The following is a 27910-nucleotide window of genomic DNA, read 5'->3' as shown; positions in this document are numbered from 1 at the left end:
TGTGTGGTGTGAGTGTGGTGTGTGGTGTGTGTGTGGGCATGTGTGGTGCGTGTGTGGTGTGTGTGTGAAGCGTGTGTATACACTACTTAGGCCAGAGCAGATATGGATAGAGTCTTAAACAGAATGTTTTCCAAGCACCTTGTGATTCTGGGCCTCAGTGACAATGACCATTGCTATAGATTTGGGGATCATAAACCAAAGGATGTAATTAAATTTAATGATTTTAGAGATTAGACCAAATTGGAGTCTGTGAACAGGCTGTTAAATATATTTCTTTTATTCTTCAGGCTCCTCTAATTGCCATTAATCAGCCTGCCTTTTACATACACTCAACCTCCATTTTTAAGCACCTCTATTTATATTAACAGCAACTAAACATAATGAGAATTATTTTATTATTTAAAGTATAGTATCATTTTAGATATTTTGATATGTCTACCATATAAATCGTGCAACTAAATACTACTATAATTTAAAGATATATGTATCTAGTGTTTTGAAAAATAAAGAATTTTGTATCAAAAGATTAGTTTCTTAAAAAGTACTGGATTTACAGACAGTATAAATCACTACGTACATGATTACTGTACAAACATCATACAGACCTGCTGTTGGACATTTGTTTTTTCCCTTTAATTTGAATCACAAGATATTTAAAGTGTTAGGGGTTAAAAATATCCATGGCTAAATATTAAGAAATGAGTCTAAATTGCAGAAGCTATACCTAAAATATATGCTATGTTTCAGAATTAAATGTTTTTTTAATGATTATTTTCAAACTATTATTCAATGCACAAAACACATCACTCTAGAGAAGTTCTTCAGAACATACAGATAGTTAATAAGACACAAAGAATATTTAATTTTACATATGAAGCAGGAAAGCACAGGTAAGCATTACTTTCAACCAAAAAACAAACCTTAAGAAAATAGTTGTTATTGTTATTGCAGTTGCCAGACATTCCTTGCAATTCAGCCACAGTGTTCTAAAATGGTTGACAAAAAATATTAAAGAAGGCTTAACCCCCACCGCAAAGAGAAAAGCCAAATGATAAAGGATAGAAAAACACTGAGTCCCAGTGCTTACTGTGATACACAGTGTTAAGTACTAAGATAATATTGCTGCATGTTGGTAAAAAATGCCCCTACTCTTAGTTTCTCAGTATTACACAGTATAAAGTCTATTTACATTATTGTATTCACGTGATTAAAAGGCCAACCATAATAACTGCAATCTCTTGTTTATACACACAAGCTGTTTCCAACTAGGAATGGCAAACAGTATGAGTCAAATTTAATATTATCCCTCTAACACTTTTTATAACATAAATATATTCTTGTATACCTTTTAATACTTATACAAACCAAAGCTTCCATTATATTTTTGCCCCTAATTATTACATGTCAACACAAGCAATAAAAAATCACAGCCATGTGGGCAGCTACTCTAAACTGTATTTAATACTTTAAAAGATTCTAAAAAATAATGTTGCTATAACATTCTTATAATGATATTAATTTCCAGTAAGGAAAACAAATTATGAAAGAAAGATTAAATTATATTTTAGAAGGGGCTTCAGTTTCTGGAGTGATGATTAACCTTCTTATGAACTACTGCCTAAGGAGACTTTGAAATGCTATCTATAGCTAAGACTTTACAATGTAATAAATATTATATCTTAAAAGAATATTTAAGGAAGCCAAATAATCATAATTTTTACAGTGCAATACTTTATTTTAATTTCAATGATCATACCTGTTTTCTAATTCAGAAATGGAATATAGCACCAGTTCATACTGTATTTCCTCTAAGCCTGCAGCACTTCAAACTGCACAATGCTCTTAAATAAAAAATACTCATAATATATACATGCTACACAAAATATATACCATAATTACATCATCTCACTACTAAAAGGCTACACACTGATAGTGGTGGAGTATGACAAGAGAGTAAATGTAATTAAAAAGTTAAATTCTAGCTGAAAAATTTATCATACCCCCTAAGTGTCATAAAATAGTGCTGCCTGTCTGAGGGATTTATTGAAATCCTCCATGGCAACCTTTCAGATTGTTAGAAAGGAAAGAGAAATAAAGAAAAAAACCCAAGTGATCAATACTTCTATTAAACAGAAATGAAATCATGAATCACAGATATATTCAGATATACGTTTAAAATTTTTCAATTGTTCAGATATTCATCTTCCTCTTCTTAAATAGGATCCTCCTTTTTATTCTATAGCTTTTAAGCAGAGCCATTTTAACATTTTTTTAAAATCAGAATGTTTAACAGAGAGTAAACAAAAACAGGGATGCAAATTAAAATAAAATTGGCTGTTTGCTTATTTTAAACCCTTCTAAAGATGTAGAGGAAGAAAAAACAGAAAAAGCAGAAATTTAAATAGTTTGAAAATTACCTATATAGCTTAAATTCTACTAGAGTATGACTTATAATTTCCTAGAGCATTGAAACAGATATGTCTAAGCATACGCTATTATATATTGTAAGGTAATCTTCCTCAATATAGTTCTTAGAGCTCCACTGTAGGTTTATAATTTCAGGAGCTATTTCTCCCATTGTGATGTTTTCCATGTAGTGAATGCAAGCAAGCAAATACCCTCTGTCAATGTGACAAGTTCCAGGTTACAATCAACTGGATGATTTGATGAAAAACAGAAGCTATCTATCCTTCAGCAGAAAATGCTGATCTAAGAGCTAGCTCTGGAAATCAGTTGGATGAACTTGGTTGCTCTGTATCTAACTGGAGGTTTTCCTTACTGGTGCAGGGAATGTCACAAGGGATACTGTCAAATAAAAATAACTCTAACTTGGAAATCACAAGATGATTCTATAAATCATAAAAGTAAAAAAACAAGTGACTGATTACACACATCCAGGGCTTATTTTAACAAAGATATATCAATCAATAAATTGTTGGATTATATATGAAATTAACTCAATTATTCAAGGAGCATTTATTCATTAGATATTCAATATATGTTCTCATTTCCTTTATGCCTCTTGGGCATTTTATTCTTCATTCACAAAGGAAGACAGGGAGTACACAGAAAATGGGGAAAAAGCACTCAAATCAATCAATTTAATAATATTTTCTAGGCCGGGCGCGGTGGCTCAAGCCTGTAATCCCAGCACTTTGGGAGGCCGAGACGGGCGGATCACGAGGTCAGGAGATGGAGACCATCCCGGCTAACACGGTGAAACCCTGTCTCTACTAAAAAAAATGCAAAAAACTAGCCGGGCGAGGTGGCGGGTGCCTGTAGTCCCAGCTACTCTGGAGGCTGAGGCAGGAGAATGGCGTACACCCGGGAGGCGGAGCTTGCATTGAGCTGAGATCCGGCCACTGCACTCCAGCCTGGGCAACAGCGCGAGACTCCGTCTCAATAAATAAATAAATAAATAAATAAATAAATAAATAAATAAATAATATTTTTTAGCATTAGAAAAAAAGAATTTGAATCAAATAATTTGAAGTTTTAATACTGGAGTGGATTTTCACTATTTGTACAGCTTTCATCTCTCCTATGTAACAAAAATTAACAGTTGGTTTTATCTGGGCATGTTTTGGTGAGGCAGTGTGTAACATACAAAAAAGGGAAAAAACCCAAGTCACAGAGGAGGATGAGAGAGAGATGCAAAGGAAAATTCTCTTTGACATTTTTCCATAAAGTGAGTTACTTGGAGTAACAGCAATCACCTTGTTTTTACTTCTACAACTTGCAGAAAGAAAAAACAGTTTAACTCAAAGCTAAACTAATTAAAAAAATTGAGTACTCAATTATTCTTCCCTTTAAACTCTATGAAGATGATTCTTACCGACTGTTGGATAGAGTAAAATAATTATCCAAAGACTTGATTTCCCTATTACTAGAAATACAGAACAAAGAATCATAGAACCTGAACTCTAGCACCCCAAACAGTAACTCTCTTAACGTCTTTTGTTACCCAGTTATTCTGTGTCTGCCTGAATATAGCAGGAGTGTTCTGTATATTCTACTGAAAAACAGCACAGTGTGTTGCAAAGAGTCCAGGCTTTGGAGCCAGCAAGACCTTATTCCAGTTCCAACTCTGCCAGCTACTGGACGCACCACTAGAAGAAACCTCAGTTGCTGCATTTCTAGGAAAAAAAAGAAAATCTCTTCTGGCTGCATCAAAGATTAAATGAGATCATGTAGGAAAGACACCTTGCAAAGTGCCTGCCACTAAATATTTACTTAATTTCCTTGCCCCTGACAATATCTGCTCAGGTGACAACACTGATTACTTTACAAAAACAGGCAAACAAACAAAAATCTATAAGCAATCTGCCATTTAAGATGTGATACATTCCTAAGTATAAATGTCATGTAAAAAATATTCTTTTTCCATCTATTCAAATTATCAAGTTAAAGAAAAATCTGGGCCAGGTGGGGTGGCTCACATCTGTAATCCTAGCACTTTGGAAGGCTGAGGCAGGAGGATTGCTTGAGGCCAGGAGTTCAAGACAGGCCTGGATAACATAAGTGAGATCTCATCTATAAAAAAAAAATTTTTTTTTCATTAGCAGGATGTGGTTCTGTGTGCCTATAGTCCCAGCTACTCAGGAGGCTGAGGCAAGGCAGGAGGTTGGCTTGAGCCCAGGAGCTTGAGGATATATTGAGCTATGCTTGCAACACAGCACTCCAGCCTGGGTGACAGAGCAAGATCCTGTGTCTAAAAAAAAAAAAAAGCTAAATCTTATATCAAGTTTTGGTAATGAATGCGATCAGTGCCTCAAAATAACTGCAGAAAATGTGTGGTCTGTGATCTAAATGTTTTACTTGGAGTGCCTTAAAAATGTGACTATCTTGTTTGCCCCCTCTGCTTGTTAGACTTGATTGCTTATTTCATATTCATGGAATATTAGAAGCTGGAAGGAATTTTGTGATCTAGCCCAATCTCTGTGCTTTCAGGCCAAAGACACCAAGGCACACAGACTAGAAAGCCTGGCCACGTCCCCTTCCACCACTTGATGTCACTGTACTCCCCTGAACCTAAGACCAAAAATCCTAGCACAGTGAGGATGCAAAAATCAAACCTGCAGAAAATGATTCTACAATCTCAGAAAAAGCTTGCAGTCAAAGCAAATTGGTGTCTCTGATAAAATACAAACTACTAATGTAGACAACTGAAAACCAAGTAAGATACAAGTTGAAAATATTTGAGGAAATCCCTTTTTTAGTTAGAAAATTCAAGAGAACATTTTTCATGCAAAATATCTCAGTGTAATGAAAATATACTTGCCTTTCAAATGGACTCATCAAGAAAATAAATTAAATCAAGTTCTAAGAGTCTAATTCATTCACTTAAAGGATTTCTAGTGTATTATTCTTTGATCAAAAGTTAACAGATATACCACCTCTAGTTTTCTACTATAAAAAGTAGAGAATATATCCTCATTATACCACATATTCACGAGATCTTAATATACATTGGGATTAAAACATCTCAGATTAAAAATATGTGAAAATAGATGAATGTCTGTTTATTAATCTCTATATCCTGGCTAGAAAGCAAAATTCTGAAAAATCATATATTCAGAAAAGAAGGGGTTGAATATATGAAGTTTCACTGTGGTTATATCAGCTGGAATGAAAAATATTTATTTTATCTGAATATATACTAGTATATGGAGTACACAATACTACAATTAAATTGTTGATGGATCTTTTGACATGCCAATATGAAACATATGCATGTTTAAACGTGTTTATAATAAAGCATGTTGTCCCGTTATATCAATGTACATTTGGCAATGACATTAGAAACAGACCAGCATCTGTATTATATTACAGCACACAAGGGTTCTGGAGAGCTGTTTTCACTTGGGGGTTAGCTTCTATTCATTTACTTGATCTTTTACAGAAAGCAGGATGTAAAATTATTCCAACATGTATCTACCCTATGGAACATGTGCTAGTGGAAAGCTTTGTTCTGCATTATGTTAGCACAAATCATAGTGAGCAGATCCAAAGAACTTTCTCTTCCTGGGGGAAAAAGACACTGGAAACACTCAGCAATCTTTAGTACTTTTCTATGGATATTTGTTTGTGTATGGGTGTGTTTACCAATTTTTTGGAAAAGCATTACATACTATAGTAGAACATTTGGAGAAGACTGAAAAAATATAAAGCAGAGAGAGAAAAATCGCCCAATTCCACCAATAAAGACAGACATTATTCACATTTCTGTGTTTTTATCCTTTTCTGTTTCTATGACTTCCTTTATAATAGTGCAAAATATAAGACTTATTTGTGTCCACAGTCTTCATACTGTAAACAGGATACCATGACTTGATTCTTAAGTGTGTATCAGATGCTAGTAGTATCTCTTTTCTAAGGTAGAATTTTAGTTCAATGTGGACACACCTTCCTCAAGAAACTGCATAAAACCTGTCATACTGTTTCATACTGTTATACAGTAGAGAGAGTTTAATGAATTAGAAAATGTGGGAAAAATAATCGTTGCAAGCACTACTGACCTCGTCATCGTCGGCATCATACTGGGCATAGTGCTGTTCCAGCAGCTCTCTCTGGCGCCTCTCCTGTTCCAGTGTCTGGCTTATCAACTGGGCAACCTCACTCACTTGTCCTGGTTTTTCCCGCCCAATAACAAATCTGTGGAAAGGTTAACAAAGACTAATATTTAAGACTCTCCAACAAAAAGGAGTGCTAAGAAAAGTAATAAGCAGGTTTGATCTCAGCAGGGCCCATCAAGCCTCAAGAAAGTAATATCACCTACGTACTTCAAAATGGTTTTCTTGGGTGAGAAGAAAGGTTAGATGAGCAATTGAAGTGATTTTTAGGGACACAGCTCATAAAAGAAAAGAAGGAGGAAAAAGTAAAGGACCATAAATATTATCATTTTAAGAGAAGATGTAACATAGGTAACCCATTCTGCAGCACTTTACACATTTTTGATGCCATACAAAATGGAAGCAAGCTCATAATTTCCTGTACCATTGAACTCAAGAAGCATTTGCCTAACTGTAACAAAAATTGCTTCAAAAACATTTTGAGGGCCAGGTGCAGTGGCTCAAGCCTGTAATCCCAACACTTTGGGAGGCCAAGGTGGGTGGATCACTTGAGGTCAGGAGTTTGACAGCAGCCTGGCCAAAACGGCAAAATCCCATCTCTACTAAAAATACAAACATTAGCCAGGCTTGGTGGTGTGCACTCGTAATCCCAGCTACTCTGGAGGCTGAGGCAGGAGAATCATTTGAACCCGAGAGGCAGAGGCTGCAGTGAGCAAAGATTGCGCCACTGCACTCCAGCCTGGGTGACAGAGGCTCTGTCTTGAACCAACAACAACAACAGACATTTTGAAGTAAGCATAACTTAGGTGGCTAAATATATAACTCTGGAAATAAGAGAAAGGGAAAACTTAAGTAGTGTTTTTTGTTTTTAAAATGAAAAACTATAATAAGAGGTGGCGAATTAATTCACTTCCTTTGGGGGAAAAGATAGCATGAAAAGGGGTATGGTCCAATAAATAAAGGGAGGAAAGGAAATATTTGTTGATATTAATGCCTGTAAAAAAAAGTCTAAAGAGAAAAACAAGAAAGATATTTCCTTATTGCAAGCTACAGTCATTTACAGTATATTCTTGTCAATATAATGTGTTGTGCTCAACAATTTAATATTCATTTTTAACATCTTTTCACACTAATATATATGTTTCTGTTTTTCTAAAAGTACAAATAATGTGTCTCCAGGATGCAGTTTCTAAGTATTACTTATCATAATTTTAATATGAATCTTTGTTTAAATCTTGTTTCTATATTTAATTGATGCTTTCCTCTGATTAATGTATGTTGCTGTCTTTGATCAATTTTAAAAGAAATATACCATAATTTTTCTGCACAATACACTAAAGGTCAAAATTTTCACCCTTGGATGTTAGTAGTTAATTGCCTTTTAATAAATACTTTTATATAGTTTCAAGCAAGACTTACTTTGAAATTATCTTTAAGTGTTCACTTATCTTTTGCGTTATCTTCCTTTGGAAATCAAGTATTAATAGAATTTATAAATACTATCTTTTTCATCTTTATTCAGGTACAATTTACACACAATAAAATACATGAATTTTAAATGTACAGTTCAATAACTGTGATACATACATAAACATGTAATTACCACATTAATGAAGATACAGGACATTTCCATCAACCCAAAATATTTCCTTATATTCCTTTCCAGTACGTCATCTTCATCCTGGGCCTATATTTATCTTTTCCAGAGTTCTATAAAAATGGAATTTTAGGGTGTCTAGCTTGTTTGGCTCACCACAATGATTTGGAGGTTTATCCATGTTGATGTAAGTTTCAGTTATTTGCTCCTTTTTATCACTAAATAGTTTTCCATTTGTATTGAATACATCACATTTGGTTTATCTATTTTTCTACTGATAGGTATTTGGGTTGATATTATAAAGAAAGTTACTACTATAAACATTTGTGAACAAGTCTTTATGTGAACATAAATTTTCATTTCCTTTAGACAAATAATGGAATTGATGAGTCATATGGTAAATGTATATTCAACTTATAAAGAAATTGTCAAATTGTTTTTCAAAGTAACAGGATCATTTCATATTCCCACTAGCAATGCATAAAAGCTGAAGTTGCTTTGCATCCTCATCAACACGTAGTACTGTCTTTAAAAATTTTGGCCATTCTAGTAGGTATCTAGCGGTATTTCATGATGGTTTTAATTTCCATTGCCCATATGATCTTTTCATGTACCTATTGACCATTCACATATCTCCTCCAGCGAAGTATCTTTTCAACTCTTTTATCCATTACTGAAAATTAGGTTGTCTTTCTATTATTGAGTTATATTTGTTCTTTATAGACAAAAATACACACACACACACACACACGTGTGTGTGTGTATTTTATTTTTAAAACAGAGTCTTGCTCTGTCACCCATGCTGGAGTACAGTGGCATGATCACAGCTCACTGTATCCTAGAACTCCTGGGTTCAAGCAATCCTCCTGCCTCAGCCTTCTGAGTAGCTGAGGTAACAAGCACATGCCCCATGCCTGGCAAAGTTCATTTTATAATGTTTTGTAGAGATGACAACTCATTGTTTTGCCCAGGCTGTTCTTGAGCTCTTGGCCTCAAGTGATCCTCTCACTTTGGCCCCCCAAAGTGCTGGGATTACAGGCATGAGCCACCACACCTGGTCCTTTATATATTCTTGACACATATCCTTGTCCATGTATGTTCAATATACATATACAAACACATACACAATATACATCTATGTGTTTATGCATTTAATTTATTTATTAACTTGTCCCAGTCTGTGGCTTGCTTTTTCATTTTTTAAATTGTATCTCTCAAAGAAGTCTAATTTATCACGTTGTTATAAAAATTCATGCTGGACATGGTGGCTCATGCCTGTAATCCCAGCACTTTGGGAGGCCAAGGTGGGAGGACTGTTTGAGCCCAGGATTTCAAGACCAGCCTAAGCAACAAAATGAGACCCATCTCTAGAAAAAAAAATAGCCAGGTTTGGTGGCATGCAGCTGTAGTTTTAGCTACTTGAGAGGCTGAAGTGGGAGGACTGCTTGACCCCAGGAGGTCAAGGCTGCAGTGAGCCACGATTGCACCAATGCCCTCCAGACTGGGTGACAAAGCAAGACCCTGTCTCAAGAAAAAAAACAAAAATTGATGGCTTTTGCTTCCTATATAAAAAGCCTCTGCCTGATTTAAGATTGCTAAGATTTTCTCCTATTTTTCTTCTTAAAGTGTTTATATTTTGCTTTTATATTAGGTCAATGATATCTTGTAAATTAATTTTCATATATAATGTGGTAAGGGTGGAGTTTTCTTTTGTATTTCTAAATTGATAATGAATTGTTTCAACACCATATGCTAATAACACACTCCTCTGATTACTATATAATAGGTCTTTAGGTGGTGTGAGTTTTCTAACTCTGTATCAATTGTTTTCCCTCTGCAATTCCATATAAATTTTACAATCAGCTTGTCAGTTTCTAAAATAAAGCCCACTGGGTTTAATTTAGAATTGCTCTGAATTCTAAATTAATTTGTAGAGAACTGACACCTCAGCAAAATTGACTTGTCTGATCCCTGAACATGGTGTATCTATGTATTCATTCAGATTTTTACTTTCTCTCAATAATATACTATGGTCTTCAGTATACAGGTCTTAAAAAATCATTTGTTAAATTTACCTCTAAGTATTTCATGTTTTTTTTTCTTTGGATTGTAAGTGATATTGGTTTTTAAATTTCTGTTTCTGGTTATTTGTTTTTAAAGTATAGACATATAATTGATCTTTGAATACTGGCCTTGTATTCTGCAACCTTGCTAAACTCATTTATTAATCCTAGTAGCTTTTTGTAGATTTCCTAGAATCTTTTGATATATAGTATCACATCCACTATGAAGAAACACATATTTTACTTCTTCCTTTCCTATCTGTCTATTTATTTATTTATGTATTTATTGCCTTAATGTCCTGGCTAAAACTTCTAACATATATTAAAAAGAAGGTGTAAGAGTAGACATCCTCGCTTTGTTCTGCTGATCTAGAATTCTAGAACATGAGTTCTAGCTTGCCTAGAGATACACAGAATAATTTTATTTAGTGACATTATGTTTTTTACGGTTAAAGATATATAAAGTCTTTAACGTGCTAAACGAATCCATAGACATATAATGACTACCTTGAATTCACTACATTTTTGGTAAATTTTTAAATGTCAGAAGTTATGTCTAATGATACAAATATAAAGCAATTCAGAAGCTCATATTCTCGAATGGTAATTTTAGAAAAGCCTAGATTGACCTTTTATCTTTATTTAAATGCACCATAGAGTAGCATTTGAGAGAGTATCGCTTACTACAAAGTTGACAGGAAATCGAGGGTAGCAGTTAAAGTATAAAATGCATATAAATTGAAAACAGCAGCCAAGCTCAAAGTAAAAGGTAAATTAGAATTCAAATTCATTTAAGCTATAAATTCTTTAAACTTATTCGAGAATGTAATTGTCAGATCTTTTAGTTTAACAATTTTTCTAATAGAAATAAAGTTCATTTTCTCTGAAAGAAAAGTACTACTCAGACTACAATTCAGGGAGAAAGAAAGATGATTTTAGAAATTATCTGCTAGCCAAAGATTAGAAACTACTGTTGCTATTCCCAGAGGTGAATGAAAGTGTCTTAAGAAAGACCCTGTGAGAGATTTAAAAGCAGAAAATTATTTTTAAATAGTTTAGATTATAAGAGTATATAATAAATTATATAGTCATTTATCACAAATGAAAACTCTAATATAATTTGCAAATTTCTTCCTATCCTCAAAAAAAGATCGCTAATTCCAAATCAGAATTATTTGTGAAGCTAAAATTAAAAAGAATAAATGCATTTATAATAGAAGGTTGAGAGGAAATAAGAATCGTTCCATACTGCATAAGAAACTTGCATTTTAAATCATGAAGGCACAGTTACTCAAAATCACAGCTTCACTTTCTCAATTTGCCATCTAATTTAACATAATTTACTATTTGTCCAATATTGCTTTGTATTCAAAATCACTCTACAGTCTTAGGAAATAGAAATGATTTATAATTGCACATAAGACAGACAATTCATCTCATGAAATATACTCACTTTTAAGTGTAATGTTAAAGTACATATATCTCTTCATTCAGGCAGCTATTTTGAGCAGTGTTATAGCACCCAGATCCACATATCTTTAAAGCTTTGTAATCCAGTAAATTTAAAGCACAAGTTTGCAATAATAGAATGTCATCCTGATAAGTATGATCCAGATGGAAAGCACGCAGAAGTGGAACCAAACAACAGGCCCCTGCCTCATTTTCCTCATGTGGAGATTAGTATACAACCTCATGTGTCTGAAGGGGTGATAAAAGAATAAAATGTGGTACATACATGAAAGAACTTGAATGCACTATTGTTATTATGATGAAAATGATAAAATCTCCCATATTGAAAAATCTGTATCATTGAAATTACCTTCCTATGCATTCTTAAGTGTCTGGTCTATTTTATTCTGTCTTTGTAAATATGTCCTATAAGACTATGTATACAACTAGCATAAAGAGAATTCAGCAGAAAATGTAAAATTTAAAGTAAGGTTATTATTTCAGTTATGAATTCAGAGTATGGGTATGCTATGACAGTACAACTTAGGAGTTAAAATGGTAAGTAAAAGGGAAAACCAGCTTTGATGGGACAAATCCACCAAACTATAAATACCACTTAATGATTTTGTGACCTTGGATGTATTAATATTTCTAAGCTTTTGTTTCCACATTTGTAAAATGAGTATACTAACCATAATAAATACTATATAATTCATAAAAAGTAAGTACGTGGTACTTAGTGAGGGTTTAATAAATGTACATTGTTGTTTTAATCTAGACAAGACCAAATGCATTTAAAAGTACCTCCTGCAAATTGATCTGAAACTTTTGTGGCAACATCAATAGATAATGTATCAGCCTTTCACTAGTAAGCAAAGAACATTAAATTGAAAAGAAAATAGAGATGCCATTTCATATCTATTCAGTAAATAATAAAATAACAAATTAAAATAACAAAATGTAATAGTGCTGAGGCCATGGTGAAACTGCATATTTATACATTACTTATTGATTACAATGCACACTGTTACAATATCTTTGTTGGGCAATCTGACAGCAGGTAATAAACACTATGAAATGATGAAAAAAAGTACTTACCGTACACACTGTCCCAATTCCCTTTTATTTGATCACAGTATTGAAAATAGAGTTGATTTTTTATGAGTAAACCATAGGAAAAGGATAAAATCTTTAATCTAAAATGTGCTCTGAAAACTGAAATTTCTGTTGCCACTGAAATATTAAAGTATAAATCTATATAATCACTTTAATTGAATTTTTAAAACTTTCAAAAGTACAACATTAGTCAGCAATAATCAGTCCTAAATATATGTGGCCAAATCAATTGATATTTCTGTACAACTGTGATTCATATCTTATACAGTATCTTTAACTGAAATGACAACATGTACTGAATCAGTCTGTTTTTAAACTTAAATTTTCTTTAAGATAATTATATTTTCTCTTGTCACATTCTAAACTTTTTTCTTTGCTTCAACAAAGAAAAATAATGTGTGACAGTAAAAGTAATAGTGGGATCTTTTTATCTTTTAGGTATAAAGAATAAATTAACAGAAAACAAATCTAATGAATTAAATTAAAAATTAAGTATTTTTTCTAAGCTTATCATTGCCAAATAATGCAATACCAAAACTAAAATCTACAATTAAGGTTTATGTTTTTAGCCTGGCTTTTTATTGTGTTAAATAAAATTACCTTGGACAAAAATTACCACTAGATAGAAGGAATAAATACGAGTGTTCTATACCGCTGTGGGATGACTCTAGTTAGCAATAATGTATTACACAGTTTCAAATAGCTAGAAGGAGGACACTGAATGTTCCCAACATAAAAAAATGATAATGTTTGAGATCACAGATATGCTAATTACCATGATATGATCACTATACATTATATAACAAAACATAATTATGTACCACTTCAATATATGCAATCATTATGTCAATTAAAATTTTTTATCTTGTTTTAATGTGTATTATTTCACTAAGAACTGCCCTCTCTCCCCTTCATGCTGAGATACAATAAGCCAAAGCAGATACATCAGTTATTCCTTTCTTTTCATTTATTATCAGGCCAAGAAATATCCATGTACTGTTCTTTGGAGTACAGGTATCTGATTATGTGGGATTCATTTCATTAGTTTATTTGGTAAGCTGTCAAATACAAGTTAAACAACAATTAAACTGTATTTACAATTTACTAAATTCAAGTCATAAAGATCCTACATGTTCCATGTAAATGATGAGAGGTTATAAAAAATGATAATTTATGAATTCCTTAGTTTTCAGATTTAGTTGTTTTAATAAAATTTATGTACTAGTCAAAAATGACACTTATTTAATGTTGAAATTTAAAAAATCTCAATGTGAATTAAGTTTCAGTAAAAATGAAAAAGCTGATTGTGGAGTCAAGACAGACAGGAGACAGGGCTGACATGCAGCTTCCACTGGGACAGACAGAACAATGTGTGCAGACTCACAATGCGGACTTTTAATCCAGGAACCACCAGAGGAATGTACCAGGAAGACTAAAAGAATTCATGGATGCTTTGAAAGAAGTGGCAGGCCACTGCAAGTTCTGAAAGACAGGCCAAAAACTCTGGTGATCTCTTGAAAGTGCCACCTCCTGGCTGGAGGCTGACCAACTTAGGACATTACAGCAACTCATGACAGAACAATCCTGTTCCGAGGAGGAGAAGACAACAGCTAATTCCACTGCCTGCAAAATCCCAGCTAACCAGTGGTCCTCAGTGTGTCCACGTGGCAACTTTACTGCTGGCATAACCAGCATTCAAGAAAGCCAGAATCCTCAATGTATCTAAAACTAAGGACTCTCACACAGTCCATTTCACAGCCCTGCCAACTCCACCAGAGCAGGTACTGGTATCCATGGCTGGGAGATCTGAAGACGGATCACATCACAGGACTCTCTAAAGACATTTCCCAGCACTAACACAGAGCCTAGTAACCTTGCTAGGTGTCTAAACCCAGAGGAGCAACATCAGTCACTAAAGTCTGGCTTGCAGAAAGTCCCATCCCTAGGGAAAGAAGAAATGTACCACATCAAGGGATCACCCATGGGACAAAAGAATCTGAACAGCATCCCTTGAGTTCCAGATTTTTCCACTGAAATAGGCCACTCAAATGAGAAGGAATCAGAAAAGTAATTCTGGTAATGTGGCAAAACAAGATTCTATAACATGCGCAAAGGATCCAAACCAAGAAGAAATCTCTGATTTGCCAGATAAAGAATTCAGAAGGTTGATTACTAAACTACTCAAGTAGATACCAGGGAAAGATGAAAACCAACTTAAAGAAATTAAGGAAAAAATACAGGATATGGATGAAAAATGCTCCAGAGAAACAGATACCATAAAGAAAAACCAATTACAACTTCTGGAAATGAAGTACATACTTTAGAGAAATAAAAAATGCACTGGAAAATTTCAACAATAGAGAGCTCAAAGTCAAGGTCTTCAAATTAACCCAATCAGACGAAGACAAAGAATTTTCCAAAAATAAACAAAACCTCCAAAAAATTTAAGATTACGTTAAACAGCCAAACCTAAGAATAACTGGTGTTCCTGAGGAGGAAGAGGATGAGGATCCAAATACAGTGAAGCTCAAAGAACACTTGGGAAATACATTGCAAAATGTATTTTGTGTGTAATGGATGATCACCACCAAAAAGATTATCACCCAGGCACACAGTCATCAGGTTATCTAAGGAAAGAATCTTAACAGCTGTGAGGCAAAAGCAAGCAGTAACCTAAAGGAACGTAAAGCCGTAACATAAAGGAAAACCTACCAGATTAACAGCAGATTTTTCAGCAGACACCCTATAAGCCAAAAGGGACTAGGGTCCTAACTTTAGCATCCTCAAACAAAATAATTACAAACCCAGAACTCTGTACCCAGCAAAACTAAGCTTCAAAATGGAGAGCTAAAGGATTTTTCAAAGAAATAAATGCTGACAGAATTCAACACTATCACACCAATACTACAAGAATCTTGAAACAAACCCTTGAAATGCATGAAAATAGAACCTCCTTGAAGCATAAATCTCATGGGGCTTATAAAACAATAACACAATGAAGAAAAAACAAAGTATTCTTTGGGAGGCTGAGGCAGATGGACCACTAGGTCAGGAGTTCAGGACCAGCCTTGCCAAGATGGTGAAACACTATCGCTACTAAAACTACAAAAATTATCTGAGTGCAGTGGCAGGTGCCTGTAATCCCAGCTACTCAGGAGGCTGAGGAAGGAGGATCACTTGAATCCAGGTGGCAGAGGTTACAGTGAGCTGAGATTGCCCTACTGTACTCCAGCCTGCACACACACACACAAACAAATTCAGTATTCAGGCAATAACTAGTGTGATGAATAAAATAGTACCTCACATCCCAATATTAACACTGAGTGTAAATGACCTAAAGGCTCCACTTAAAAGGTACAGAATGGTAGAATGGATAAAAATCCACCAACCAAGTATATGCAGTCTTCAAGAGACTTACCGAAGGCATAAGGATTCACATAAACTTAAAGGGGTGGAAAAAGGTATTTCATGTAAATAGAAATGGAAAGCAAGCAGGAATCGCCATTCTTATATCAGACAAAACAGTCTTTAAAGCAACAACAGTTAAAAAAGACAAACAGGGATATCATATAATGATGAAAGGACTAGTCCAACAGGAAAATACCACAATTCTAAATATATATGTACCCAACACAGCACTCCTAAATTTATAAAACAATTATTACTAGATATAAGAAATGAGATAGATGACAACACAATAATAGGGGACTTCAATACTCACCTGACAGCACCAGACAGGTCACTAAGAGACAAAGTCAACAAAATAATGGACTTCAAATGGACTTAACAGATATTTAGAGAACATTCTACCCAACAACTGCAGAGTATACATTCTTTTCATTAGCACATAGAACATTCTCCAAGATAGATCAATAAATTAAACAAGTCTCAATAAATTAAGGAAAATCAAAATTATATCCAATGCCCTCTCAGATCACAGGGAAATAAAACTGGAAATTGACTCAAAAAAAAAAAAAAAAAACCCTCAAAACTAAGCAAATACAGGCAAATACAATAATCTGGTCCTGAATGATCTTTGGGTCAACAATGAAATCAAGACAGAAATTTAAACGTTCTTTGAACTAAACAATAATAGTGACACAACATATTAAAACTTCTAGGACACAGCAAAAGTGGTGCTAGGAGGACAGTTCATAGCATTAACTGCCTCCATCAAAAAGTCTAACAGAGCACAAACAGACAATCTAAGGACACAACTCAAGGGAACTAGAGAAAGAACAAACTAAATCCAAACCCAGAAGAAGAAAAGAACCAACATTAGAGCACAACTAAACGAAATTGAAACAAACAACAAAAAATGCAAAAAAATCAATGAAATAAAAAGCTGTTTTTTTGAAAAGATAAACAAAATTGGTAGACCATTAGTGTAACTAACCAAGAAGAGAAAAGATCCGAATAAGCTCAATTAGAAATGAAATGGGAGATATTGCAACCAATACCACAGAAATACAAAAGATCATTGAAGGCTGCTATAAACACCTTTATGCATGAAATCTAGAAAATCTAGAGGAAATGGATACATTCCTGAAAATATATAACCCTCCTAGATTAAGTCAGGAAGAAATGAAAACTCTGATCTTATCAATAATGAGTAGTAAGACTGAAATAGTAGTTTTAAAAATTGCCAACAACAACAACAACAAAAGTTCAGGACCAGAAAGATACACAGATGAATTCTGTCAGGCGTTTAAAGAACAATTGGTACCAACCTTTCTGAAACTATTCCAAAAGATAGAGAAGAAGGGAATCCTCCCTAAATCATTATATAAAGCCAGTATCACCCTAATACCAGAACCAGGAAAGGACAGAACAAAAAAAAAAAAAAAAGAAAACTACAGGCCAACATTCCTGATGAACACAGATGCAAAAATCCTCAATAAAATACTAGTAAACCAAATCCAACAGCATATCAAAAAGATAATCCACCATGATCAAGTGAGCTTCAAACCAGAGATGCAGGGATGATTTAACATATACAAGTCAATAAATGAGACATACCACATAAACAGAATTAAAAAGAAAATCATATAATCATCTCAACAGATAGAGGAAAAGCATTGACAAAATCCAGCATCCCTTTACAATTAAAACCCTCAGCAAAATTGGCATAAAAGAGACATACATTAAAGTAACAAAAGCCATCTATGACAAACCCACAGGCAACATTACACTGAATGGGGAAAAGTTGAAAGCATTCCTCCCGAGAACTAGAACAAAAAAAAGATGCCCCACTCTGACCACTTCTATTAAACATAGTACTAAAAGGTTCTAGCCACAGCAATCCGACAAAAGAAAAAAATAAAGGGCATCCAAACTGGTAAAGAGGAAGTCAAACTGTCGCTGTTTGTGGATGATATGATCATTTACCTAGAAAACACTAAATACTCATTCAAAAAGCTCCTAAATCTGACAAGTTCAGTAAAATTTCAGGATGCAAAATGAATGTACACGTATCAGTAGCACTGCTGTACACCAATATCGACCAAGCTGAGAATCAAATCAAGAACTCAACCTCTTTTACAACAGTTCCCCACTCTCCCCAAAAAACATTTAGGGAGGTTCAAAAGATCTCTACAAGGAAAACTACAAAACACTGCTGAAAGAAATCATAGATGGCACAAATGAATGGAAACACATCCCATGCTCATGGATTGGTAGAATCAATATTGTGAAAATGACCATACTGCCAAAAGCAATCTACAAATTCATTGCAATTCCTATCAAAACACTATCATCAATCTTCACAGAACCAGAAAAAACAATCCTAAAAATTTCTATGGAACAAAAAAAGAGCCTGCACAGCCAAAGCAAGACTAAGCAAAAAGAACAAATCTGGAGGCATCACATTACCTGACTTCAAACTATACGACATGGCTATACGAAAACAGCATGGTACTGGCATAAAAATAGGCATGCAGACAAAAGGAACAGAATAGAGAACCCAGAAATAAAACCAAATATTTACAGTCAACTGATATCTGACAAAGCAAACAAAAACATAAAGTGGGGAAAGGACACCCTATTCAACAAAAGGTGTTGGGGTAATTGGAAAGCCACTTGTAGAAGAATGAAACTGCATCCCCATCTCTCACCTTATACAAAAATCAATTCAAGATGGATCAAAGACTTAAATCTAAGATCTGAAACCATAAAAATTCTAGATAACATTCGAAAAACTCTTCTAGACATTGACTTAGGCAAAGAGTTCATGAACAAGAATCCAAAAGCAAATATAACAAAAACAAAGGTAAATAGATGGGACCTAATTAAACTAAAAAGCTTCTGCACAGCAAAGTATGTGCAGAAAGAGTAAACAGACAATCCACAGAGTGGGAGAAAATCTTTGCCATCTATACATCTGACAAAGGACTAATATCCAGAATCTATAGAGAACTCAAATCAGCAAAACAAAACAAGAAAAATCCCATCAAAAAGTGGGCTAAGGACATGAATAGACAGTTTTCAAAGAAGATATACAAGTGGCTAACAAATATATGAAAAAATGCTCAACATCACTAATGATCAGGGAAATGCAAACCAAAATCACAATGTGATACCACCTTAGTCCTGCAAGAATGGCCATAATTAAAAGATAAAAAACATAGATGTTGGCATGGATGTGGTGAAAAGGGAATACTTTTACACTGCTAGTGGAAATGTAATCTAGTACAACCAGTATGGAAAACAGTATGGAGTTTCCTTAAAAACTTAAAAGTAGAACTATCATTTGACCTAGCAATTTAACTACTGGGTATCTACACAGACAAAAAGAAGTCATTATATGAAAAAGATACCCACACACTCATGTTTATTGCAGCAGAATTCTCAATTGCAAAGAGATAGAACACCCTAAATGCCATCTATCAACGAGCAGATAAAGAAAATGTAATACACATATATACAGCATGGAATACTGCTGAGTCATAAAAAGGAAGAAAATAATGACATTTGCAGCAACCTGGATGGAGTTGGAGACCATTATTCTAAGTGAAGTATCTCAGTAGTGAAAAAGCAAACATCATATGTTCTCACTTATATGTGGGAGCTAAGCTATGAAGATGCAAAGGCATAAAAATAATATCATGGACTATGGGGACTTGGGAGGAAAGGTTGGAGTGGGATGAGGGATAAAAGACTATATATTGGGTACAGTGTACACTGCTTGGGTGATGGGTGCACCAAAATCTCAGAAATCACCACTAAAGAACTTTTTCATGCAACCAAACACCACCTGTTCCCCCAAAACGATTGAAATAAATAAATAAATAAAATGAAACAATTTTTTAAATGAAAAAGCTACACAAGGATATAGTTATCAGTTCTTATATAACAAATAATTTCATTCAAACAAACATCTATTGTATGTACATTTAATACCTGAAATATATGTCTCTAAAAAATAAAAATAGATGCACACAACTTATACTTGAATATTGGGATACCTTCATGAGCTATGCGTCACAAGATCCTAGAGTGTTTTAGAAAAGCACAGTGCCTCATTGTTTCTATTTGATTATATTAAATGGCTTTTCTCTGAATTTGATAGCTTTTTAATATTTAACTTGATTTCGATGAGTATGTAGTGGTAAATTTAACTCCAGCTACTTTCACTAGTTTGTTGACAGTAGTTAAGAGTTAAAAGTCCTAGACAACCAAGCTCTTGCTCCTTATTTGTAATCACACATTCTTACATATTTTTCCTTTCTATATTGGGAGCTAGATTAATATACCTTATTATATACTTAACATTAAAAAATTTAAAAATTCATCTATGAAGATGATCGCTTTTGAAAGCTGGATCTGGCCACTGCACTCCAGCCTGGGTGACATGGTGAGACTCCATTTAAAAATAAAATAAAATAAAACAAAATAAAAGGTTTTAAAAATAAAGAAAGTGGAATCTGAAATATTTAAACTTAATTATAGGTATTAGTTCTTTGAAATGATTTTTCTATCTAACCCAATACTAATTATAAGAATATTTTTGGCCAGGCATGGTGGCTCATGCCTATAATCCCAGCACTTTGGGAGGCCAAGGCGGGTGGATCATGAGGTCAAGAGATCAAGACCATCCTGGCCAACACGGTGAAACCCCATCTCTACTAAAAATACAAAAAAGCCGGGAGTGGTGGCAGGTGCCTGTAGTCCCAGCTACTCGGGAGGCTGAGGCAGGAGAATCACTTGAATCCAGGAGGTGGAGGTTGCAGTGAGCCAAGATTGCGCCACTGCACTCCAGCCTGGGGAACAGAGCAAGACTATGTCCCCCCCCCCAAAAAAAAGAATATTTTCGCCAGGCCTGGTGACTCATGCCTGTAATCCCAGCACTTTGGGAGGCCAAGGCGGGCAGATCACCTGAGGTCAGGAGTTTGAGACCAGCCTGGCAAACATGGTGAAACCCTGTCTTTACTAAAAATACAAAAAAATTAGCCAGGCGTGGTGGTGAGTGCCTGTAATCCCAGCTACCTGGGAGAGTGAGGCAGGAGAATCACTTGAATCTGGGAGGCAGAGGCTGCAGTGAGCCGAGATCGTGCCACCGCACTCTAGCCTGGGCAAGAGAGATCCTATCTTAAAAGGAAAAAAAGAGTATTTTTCTATGCTATATTTCATTGTAAACAAAAAGTTGAATTCTTAAAAAAAAACCTTGCCTAACACATGCCACTTCAAGAACTACACACTATTTAACAGATATAAACTTAAGGTACTTTCCAAAAATACTACATCCTTTCCAGGAGTAACATTTCTTTGCTTAGTAGTTAGCCTTGATGTCTTAGGTTTAAACATTAATATATATGAACATTACAAAGGTAGTACGCAGAATGTTAATCTGTATATAGTGACACCAGAAAATGTCTCATCAAGCCAAAATCTCATTTCATTAGTTCTTTTGAAATCCTTGCTGGTTTTACTCTTTCTCTCAACAGTGGTTGTTGACCATTCTTATATATTCAACATTAAGGAGATCTAATATCCATGATCCAAAATCCAGAGTAGTTGCTTCTCTCATCTTAGGAGTAAACACAAAATCCACAATGGTGGATGATTTCCATGAATATGAAAATTCCCTCACAGCCCTCCACTGCATATAACACTTTATTATTCAAAATCACAAAACAAAAAGCTCTGATAAAAAGTGAAATTCTCAATTGCCCCTTGTACTATAGTGGCAACAAAAACAATGAAATAAGTAAAGTAAAAACATTTCAAGGTTTACTGCATTTCAAATGGAAATAATCTTAAGTAAATATAAAAGAAATAAAAGCTTCCAAGCATAGAAATTACACATCCAGGTATATATCCAAATATAAATGTACATATCTATTAAAAAACTCATTTGTCATTCATTTATATTTTCTTTTCTTTTGAGACAGGGTCTCACTCTGTTGCCGAGGCTGGAGTGCAGTGGTGCCATCATTGCTCACTGCAGCCTTGAACTCCTGGTCTCAAGCAACCCTCCTGTCTTGGCTCCCAAGTGTTGGGATTACAGATGTGAGTCACTGCATCCAGCCTATATATATTTTTAAAATTTTTTATTTTTCATAGTTTATTGGGGTATGGGTGGTGTTTGGTTACATGAGTAAGTTCTTTAGTGACCTGTGAGATTTTGGTGCACCCATCACCCAGCAGTATACACTACACACTATTTGCAGTCTTCTATCCCTCACCCCCACAACCTTCCCCCCAAGTTCCCAAAGTCCATTGTATCATTCTTATGCCTTTGCATCCTCATAGCTTAGCTCACACATATCAGTGAGAATATACAATGTTTGGTTTTCTGTTTCTGAGTTACTTCACTTAGTATAATAGACTCCAATCTCATCCAGTTGCTGCAAATGCCATTAATTCATTCCTTTATATGGTTGAGTAGTAGTCCATCATAGACACACATATATGTATATACATATGTACACACACACGTATATACACATGTACACACATGTATATACACATGTACACACATGTGTATATACATGTATATGTATATACATATATACATACATATACACACAGATGTAAATGCATATATACACGTATATACATATACCCATGTATATGTATATATACATACATATACCTATACATATGTATATACATATATGTCTATGATGGAATATATATCCTATATATGATAGAATGTATACATTCTATATATGATGGAATATGTATATATAGAATATATATGAATTCACATATATATGTGATATATAGGGAACATATATCACATATATTCTGTGAATATATATCATATATATCAAATATATATACTATATATTCTATATATGCTATATATATTCACATATCACAGTTTTTTTATCGACTCATTGATGGACATTTGGGTCAGCTCCATGATTTTGCAGTTGTGAATTGTGTTGCTATACATATATAATATATACAGAATATATTATATATTATATAGAATCTATAGATTCTATATATTATGTTATATATAGAATCTATATATTCTATATATTCTCTATATGTAGAATATATAGAATTTATATATTCTATAATATATATTCTATATTATATATTGAATATATGAATTCACATATATATGTGAATCTATGTGAATCTATATAGAACACATATATCAAATATATATGTGAATCTATATATATCACAGTTTCTTTATCGACTCACTGACTGATGGGCATTTGGGTTGGCTCCATGATTTTGCAGTTGTGAATTGTGTTGCTATAAAAGTGTGTATGCAGGCTGGGCGCGGTGGCTCATGCCTGTAATCCCAGCACTTTGGGAGGCCGAGGCGGGTGGATCACGAGGTCAGGAGATCGAGACCATCCTGGCTAACACGGTGAAACCCCGTCTCTACTAAAATTGCAAAAAATTAGCCGGGCGTGGCGGCGGGCGCCTGTAGTCCCAGCTACTTGGGAGGCTGAGGCAGGAGAATGGCGGGAACCTGGGAGGCGGAGCTTGCAGTGAACCAAGATCGCACCACTGCACTCCAGACTGGGCGACTGAGCAAGACTCTGTCTCAAAAAAAAAAAAATGTGTGTGTGCAAGTATCATCATATAATGACTTCTTTTCCTCTGGGTAGATATCCAGTAATGGGATTGCTGGATCAAATAGTAGTTCTACTTTTAGTTCTTTAAGAAATCTCCACACTGTTTTCCATAGTGGTTGTACTAGTTTACATTCTCACCAGCAGTGTAGAAGTGTTCCATGATCACTGAATCCACGTCACCATCTGTTTTCTTATTTTTTTGACTGTGCCCAAGGAGTAAGGTGGTATCACATTGTGGTTTTGATTTGCATTTCCCTGATTATTAGTGATGTTGAGCATTTTTTCATATGTTTGTTGGTCATTTGTATATCTTCTTTTGAGAACTGTCTATTCATGTCCTTAGCCCACTTTTTGATGAGATTGTTTATTTTTTTTCTTGGTGATTTGTTTGAGATCGTTGTAGATTCTGGATATTTGTTCTATGCCAGATGTGTAGATGGCAAAGATTTTCTCCCACTCTGTGGGTTGTCTGTTTACTCTGCTGACTGTGACTTTGACTGTGCAAAATCTCTTTAATTCAATTAAATCAGAGCTATTTATCTTTGTTTTTATTGCATTTGCTTTTGGGTTCTTGGTCATGAAACCCAAAATTGCCTAAGCCAATGTCTAAAGGGTTTTTCCAATGTTATTTTCTAGAATTTTTATACTTTTGCCTCTTAGATTTAAGTCCTTAATCCATCTTGAGTTGATTTTTGTATAAGGTGAGAGATGAGGATCCAGTTTCATTCTCCTACAGGTGGCTAGCCAACCTATATCCCAGCACCATTTGTTGAAAAGGGTGCCCATTCCCCATTTTATGTTTTTCTTTGCTTTGTTGAAAATCAGTAGGCTTTAAGTATTTGAGTTTATTCCTGGGTTCTCTATTCTGTTCCATTGGTCTATATGTCTATTTTTATAGCAGTACCAAGCTGTTTTGGTGACTATGGCCTCACAGTATAGTCTGAAGCCAGGTAATGTGATGGATCCAGATTTGTTCTTTTTGCTTAGTCTTTCTTTGGCTATATAGGCTCTTTTTTGGTTCCATATGAATTTTAGAATTGTTTTGTTGTTTTTTCCCAATTCTGTGAGGAACGATGGTGGTATTTTGACAGGAATTGCATTGAATATGTAGATTGCTTTTGGCAGTATGGTAATTTTCACAATATTGATTCTACCCATCAATGAGCATGGGATGTGTTTTCATTTGTTTGTGTCATCTACGATTTTTTTTCAGCAGTGTTTTGTAGTTTCCCTTGTAGAGGTCTTTCCCCTTCTTGGTTAGGCATATTCCTAAGTTTTTGTTTTTTTTTTTTTTTGCAGCTATTGTAAAAGGGGTTGAGTTCTTGATTTGATACTCCACTTTGTTGCTACTGGTATATAGATGAGATACTGATATGTGTATATTAATTTTGTATCCAGAAACTTTGCTGAATTCTTTTATTAGTTCTAGGAGCTTTCTGGAGGAGTCTTTAGGGTTTTTGAAGTAAATGATCACATCATCAGCAAACAGTGACACTTTGACTTCCTCTTTACGGATTTGGATGCACTTTATTTCCCCTCTCTGACTGCCCTGGCTAGGACTTCCAGTACTATGTTGAAGGGGAGAGGTGAGAGTGGGCATCCTTGTTTTGTTCCAGTTCTCAGAGGGAATGCTTTCAACTTTTCCCCATTGAGTATTATGATGGCTGTGGGTTTGTCATAGATGGCTTTTATGTCCCTTGTATGCCGATGTTGCTGAGAGTTTTAATTATAAAGGAATGCTGGAGTTTGTTGAATGCTTTTTCTGCATCTATTGAGATGATCTTGTAATTTTTGTTTTTAGTTCTGTTTATGTGGTGTATCACATCTATTCACTTGTGTATGTTAAACCATCCCTGCCTTCCTACTATGGAATCCACTTGATCATGGTGGTTTGGCTTTTTGATATGTTGTTGGATTTGGATAGCTAGTATTTTGTTCAGAATTTTGGCATCCATGTTCATTAGAGATATTGGTCTGTAGCATTCGTTTTTGCTTATGTCCTTTCCTGGTTTTGATATTAGGGTGATGCCGGCTTCATAAAATGATTTAGGAAGGGTTCACTCTTTCTCTATCTGGAATTGTGTCAACGGGATTGGTACCAATTCTTCTTTGAATGTCTGATAGAATTCTGCTGTGAATCTGTCTGGTCCTGGACGTTTCTTTGTTGGTAATTTTAAAATTACCATTTCAATCTTGCTGCTTGTTATTGGAGTGTTCAGGGTATCTAATTCTTCCTAATTTAAGCTAGGAGGGTTGTATCTTACAAGGAATTTATCCATCTCTTCTAGGTTTACTGGTGTATGCACATAAAGTTGTTCATAGTAGCCTTGAATGATCTTTTGTATTTCTGTGGTGTCAGTTATAATAGCTCCCATTTTGTTTCTTATTGAGGTTATTTGGATTTTTCTCTCTTCTTTTCTTGGTTAATGTTGCTAATAGTCTATCAATTTTATTAATCTTTTCAAAGAACAAACTTTTCATTTTTTTTTTGTATTTTGTTCAATTTCATTTAGTTCTGCTCTGATCTTGGTTATTTTCTTTCTTTCACTGGGTTTGGGTTTGGTTTGTTCTTGTTTCTCTAGTTCCCTGAGATGTGACCTTAGATTATCAGTTTGTGCTCTTTCAGTCTTTTTGATGGAGGTGTTTAGGGCCATGAACTTTCCTCTGAGCACTGCCTTTGCTGTATCCCAGAGGTTTTGATAAGTTGTGTCACTACTGTCATTCAGTTCGAAGAATTTTTAAATTTCCATCTTGATTTCATTTTTGATCCAATAATTATTCAGGAGCAGGTTATTTAATTTCCATATATTTGCATGGTTTTGAAGGTTTGTTTTGGAGTTGGTTTCCAGCTTTATCATACTGTGGCTGGAAAGAGTGCTTGACATAATTTCAATTTTCTTAACTTTATTGAGGTTTGTTTTGTGGTCTATCATATGGTCTATCTTGGAGAAAGTTCCATGCACTGTTGAATAGAATGTATATTCTGTGCCTTTGGATGGAATGTTCTGTATATATCTGTTAAGTCTATTTGTTCCAAGGTATAGTTTAAGTCCACTGTTTCTTTGTTGACTTTCTGTCTTGATGACCTGTCTAGCTAGTGCTGTCAGTGGAGTACTGAAGTCCCCCACTGTTATTGTGTTGTTGTCTATCTCATTTCTTAAGTCTAGTAGTAATTGTTTTATAAATTTGGGAGCTACAATGTTAGGTGTGCAGCTCCCAAATATGTTTAGGATCGGGATATTTTCCTGTTGGATAAGGCCTTTTAAAATTATATAATGTCCCTCTTTTGTCTTTTTTTAACTGCTGTTGCTTTAAAGTTTGTTTTGTCTGATATAAGAATAGCTACTCCTTCTCACATTTGGTGTCTATTTGCATGAAATGCCCTTTTCTGTCTCTTTAAGTTTATGTGAGTCTTTTATGTGTTAGGTGAGTGAAGGCAGCAGATAGTTGGTTGGTGCATTCTTATCCATTCTGCTGTTGTGTTTCTTTTAAGTGGAGCATTTAGGCCATTTACATTCAAAGTTAGTATTGAGATGTGAGGTACCATTCCATTCATCATGCTGTTTGTTGCCTGTGTACCCTGGCTTTTGTTTGTTTGTTTTTTAACTTGTGTTTTTGCTTTATTGGTCCTGTGAGATTTCTGCTTTAATGACGTTTTGTTTTGATGTGTTTCCATGATTTGTTTCAAGATTTAGAGCTTCTTTTAGCAGTTCTTGTAGTGGTGGCTTGGTACTGGTGAATTCTCTCAGCATTTGTTTGTCTGAAAAAGACTGTATCTTTCCTTCATATTTGATGCTTAGTTTCACCGGATACAAAATTCTTGGGTGAGCACTGTTTTGTTTGAGGAAGCTCAAGATTGGGCCCCAATCCCTTCTAGCTTGTAAGGTTTCTGCTGAGAAGTCTGCCATTAATCTGATAGGTTTTTCCATCACAGGTTATGTGGTGCTTTTGTCTCACAGCTCTTAAGATTCTTTCCTTCATCTTAACTTTAGTTAACCTGATGACAATGAGCCTAGGTGATAATCTTTTTGCAATGAATTTCCCAGGTGTTCTTTCTGTTTCTTGTATTTG

The 27910-nt window shown here is 34.7% G+C and overlaps 1 protein-coding gene across 2 annotated transcripts in view; it reads right to left on the bottom strand.

Annotated features, from left to right (window-relative positions):
- Positions 1 to 27910, bottom strand: part of PPP1R9A (protein phosphatase 1, regulatory subunit 9A) — a 398730-nt gene that overhangs the window by 75262 nt on the left and 295558 nt on the right. For both annotated transcript variants that reach the window (XM_011955092.1, XM_011955093.1), the window contains exons 6-7: positions 6519 to 6654; positions 921 to 986 (exon numbers count right to left, since the gene is read on the bottom strand). In XM_011955092.1, the coding sequence (XP_011810482.1) occupies positions 921 to 986; positions 6519 to 6654 (202 nt within the window). The remainder of the gene's footprint in view (positions 1 to 920; positions 987 to 6518; positions 6655 to 27910) is intronic.

Source organism: Colobus angolensis, unplaced genomic scaffold (assembly GCF_000951035.1).
Source record: "Colobus angolensis palliatus isolate OR3802 unplaced genomic scaffold, Cang.pa_1.0 Scaffold394, whole genome shotgun sequence".
NCBI classification, from domain to species: Eukaryota; Metazoa; Chordata; class Mammalia; order Primates; family Cercopithecidae; genus Colobus; species Colobus angolensis.
Note: the sequence above shows the minus strand (reverse complement) of the source record. Positions and strands in the feature narration are given on the sequence as shown.